General features: G+C 46.7%; 1 protein-coding gene across 2 annotated transcripts in view; it reads right to left on the minus strand.

Annotated features, from left to right (window-relative positions):
• The window catches only part of HERPUD1 (homocysteine inducible ER protein with ubiquitin like domain 1), a 7,988-nt gene extending 7,280 nt beyond the window's left edge, over positions 1–708 (minus strand). Inside the window, exons 1-2 of one of the 2 annotated variants that reach the window (XM_008054109.2) lie at positions 592–708; positions 427–501 (exon numbers count right to left, since the gene is read on the minus strand). In XM_008054109.2, coding sequence (XP_008052300.1) covers positions 427–501; positions 592–693 — 177 coding nt within the window. In that variant the 5' untranslated portion in view covers positions 694–708. The remainder of the gene's footprint in view (positions 1–426; positions 502–591) is intronic. The other variant, XM_008054110.2, reaches the window with a different exon arrangement.
• Positions 709–2,998: the final 2,290 nt, after the last annotated feature.

Here is a 2,998-nt window from a genome sequence, read left to right on the forward strand (position 1 = left end):
CTTTTTACTCCTTTTTTTTTTTTTTTTTTTGAGTTGGCGTCTCATCTCACACTGTTGCCCAGGCTGTGGCACACTCATGGCCACTGCAGCATCAACATGCTGGGCTTCTGAAGTGGGAAGATTGCCTAAGCAACATAGTGAGAACTTATTTTAAAAAAATTTAAAAAATTAGCCAGGCATGGTGGCACATGTCTGTAGTTCCAGCTACTTGGAAGGCGGAGGTGGAAGGATAGCCTGAGCACAGCAGGTCCAGGCTGTGGTGGCCGTGGGTGTGCCACTGCCCTCCAGCCTAGGCAACAGAGTGAGACTCCGACTCAAAAAAAAAAAAAAAAAAAGTATACAAGTTCTCTTATGAGTTTTATCCAGCTTCCTTTATTACTCCCCTGATAATCGCTACGAACTGTAATCATGAAAATGCAGACATACCCTTGCACTGATTTCTGGCACTTTTGAAGGACTTTTCACGTTGCAAACCAGATGCAAAACATGCCATTTTTCCTGCTAAAAGTAAAAAGGAGGTACTTAGGAATCTGAACTCAATGGTGTTGAGTGCTTAAAAAACATTCGAAAGTTAATGTGTAAGTGATGTACCTTTGGAAGCAAGTCCCTGAGACACTGCTGGTCCAACAACAGCTTCCCAGAGTAAATTAACCTCTGGTCCTCTGGACGCTGACCATGGAAAGAAAATAACATGGGTTAGTATTAGCTCCCACAAGTTACCAAGCTGTTTTTCTCGCATTAGCTCCCACAAGCTCCCCAAAACTGCTTTCTTTATACAAATAATTTGAATATGTGTTTGCTCCCAGCATCACAGAAAACACTTTTCAAAGGCCCCACTACCAAATTTTTATTTAGAAGTGCTTAGCTTTAAACTGCTCTCTAACATGCAAATAAACTTAGGATGGCAAATTATCCCCAGTCCACAAAACTGGTGGCAACACTTAACTCCTTAACTCCCAGGGAAACTGCCTTCTGCCACTAAAAACACAGCTTATTTGCAGCTCCTACAACTGGGTCTGGTCTCGAAGAAAACTCAAGAGTATTCCCAAGGTCAGCCTTCACACCACCTAGCATTGTCCCAAAATAACATGAAGCAATTCTAAACTTAAGCCCTCCCAGAGGATTTTCTGACGTACAAATATAGTTATAGAGGAGATGGTGTGTGGGTGATATTACAACCACCTCTGAGATTCAGTATCCCTATGTTAAGGGAGAAAAGTCCAAGGAATGGACTCGTCCAAGATCATCTGCTGCTAGAGTCAGGGTTCCAACCCTTCTTCTCTTTCATATCAGTGATTTTAAAGTCATACAGATTCTACACACTTTTATACAAATCTCATTTTTAAAATCTATTTTTAACTTTTTAAAAACTGTGCTTAAAAATTATGACCTCAAATCATACATACCAAAGTCAGTACACTGGAGACAGTACACTGGAGATCACCAACCTGCCAACCTACTCTTGCCAGAGTCACCAATCATGCAAAACTTGGAATAAAGGTGGTTCCTGCCAAGTGGTCTGAGATTGTAACACAAGTGGTCTACAAGCCAAAGAAAACAAAACCTGCATCTGCTTAGCTCCACACATCACAACTTTGAGACACATAACCAAAACAAGATAAACATGTTGGCTGCTGTGTTCTCCTTCACCATTTTTCTGACAGGAGAGAATTTTACAGGTAATAAATCTGTAAAACAGCCCCTACTGTATATGTGGGGTCCTGTGTTATGTTAAACAGTTCAGTCACTAGAAAAGGCATGAAAACCACAGATGTCCATGGTTTTGAGTTATTTCCTTCCTTTTGAAGGACCAGATTGACACTGTGTCTTCACCCAGAAGGCTGATTTGAAAAAAAATTAAACGTTAAGCAACCCATTATAAGTAGGGCTTCTCACATAATACCGTTTTATACTATAGTAAGCAAGTGACAAGTTTGCTTCCACCATAATAATTTTTAAACACAAATCTGTATACATGAGAGATCTTTTATTTACAATCTTAGGTCTTCAGAGTTCCCAAACAGGAGCCATGTTCCCACCCACAGAAGCCCTCAAGGAAAACTCTCCTCCAAAGTACAACTAGAGAGGACACCTGCTTCATCAACCTAACAGCCATTGACACAGCAACCACCTGGCTCCTTGGCAGCAGTTACCGTCAAACGGCAAAGCACACCAAGGTGAGAGCTCTAAAGGACACAGGGATGCCAGCTTCCTGAATCAACAGGCACACTTCCAAACACACTTCTGCATTTTGGACGATATGGAACAAAAATCAACGGACACAAGAGCGGCCACAGGTTGAGACTCCTCCCAGAAGGACGGGCAATTTCACGTCCTCCCCTGCCTGGTGGGGAATTACACTTGCGGGCAGAAAAGAACATTGCTGACACTTACATAATAGCAGAGCAGAAAGTTAATACAGGAAGGTCCAGCTCGCAGCCTGTCACGTGGGGGGCAGGGTGGGTGGCGCTAGGGGTGACGTCGGCAGATGTGTCAAGCAAAACAAAGCGGGGAAGTCTCCCTAGCCGAAGGACGGAGTCCTAAAGCCAGACGCGAGGCCACTCCTGCCTGCTCCCTGCTGGACCCGCGCTTTGCCAGAAAGTGCAGGGGCCCCTCCCAGGGGCCGTGCCGCCCAGCGCCACAGGGAGGGGCCCCGGAGGGTGGGCAGGGAAAAGCCACGTCGGGCGCCTGGGCGTGGGGCCTCGAGTGCCCTGGGCCTGGGCCTCGCCGTGCCTCTCTAGCCACGGCCCGGGTGGGCACCTGGACGCTCCTTTCCCCGCTGAGCGGTGCCGTTCAGAAACCTCATTTCACGGCAGTCATTTGTTCCTAATGTCTATCCGCTGGACGCCAGTCGAATTAGGAACACCGAGTCGCCCGGCCACTTGGGGAAAACTGAGGCTTGGAGGGGGACACGGCTCACCCCAGGTCCAAGTGCTGTTTCGGAGGCTCGGCCGTGGCTGGGAGCCAGATCCTGGGGAGGCGGGGCAGGAGTGTGAGG

The sequence above is a fragment of the Carlito syrichta genome, unplaced genomic scaffold (genome assembly GCF_000164805.1).
Source record: "Carlito syrichta isolate Samal-C Ts95f unplaced genomic scaffold, Tarsius_syrichta-2.0.1 Scaffold289075, whole genome shotgun sequence".
NCBI lineage: Eukaryota > Metazoa > Chordata > Mammalia > Primates > Tarsiidae > Carlito > Carlito syrichta.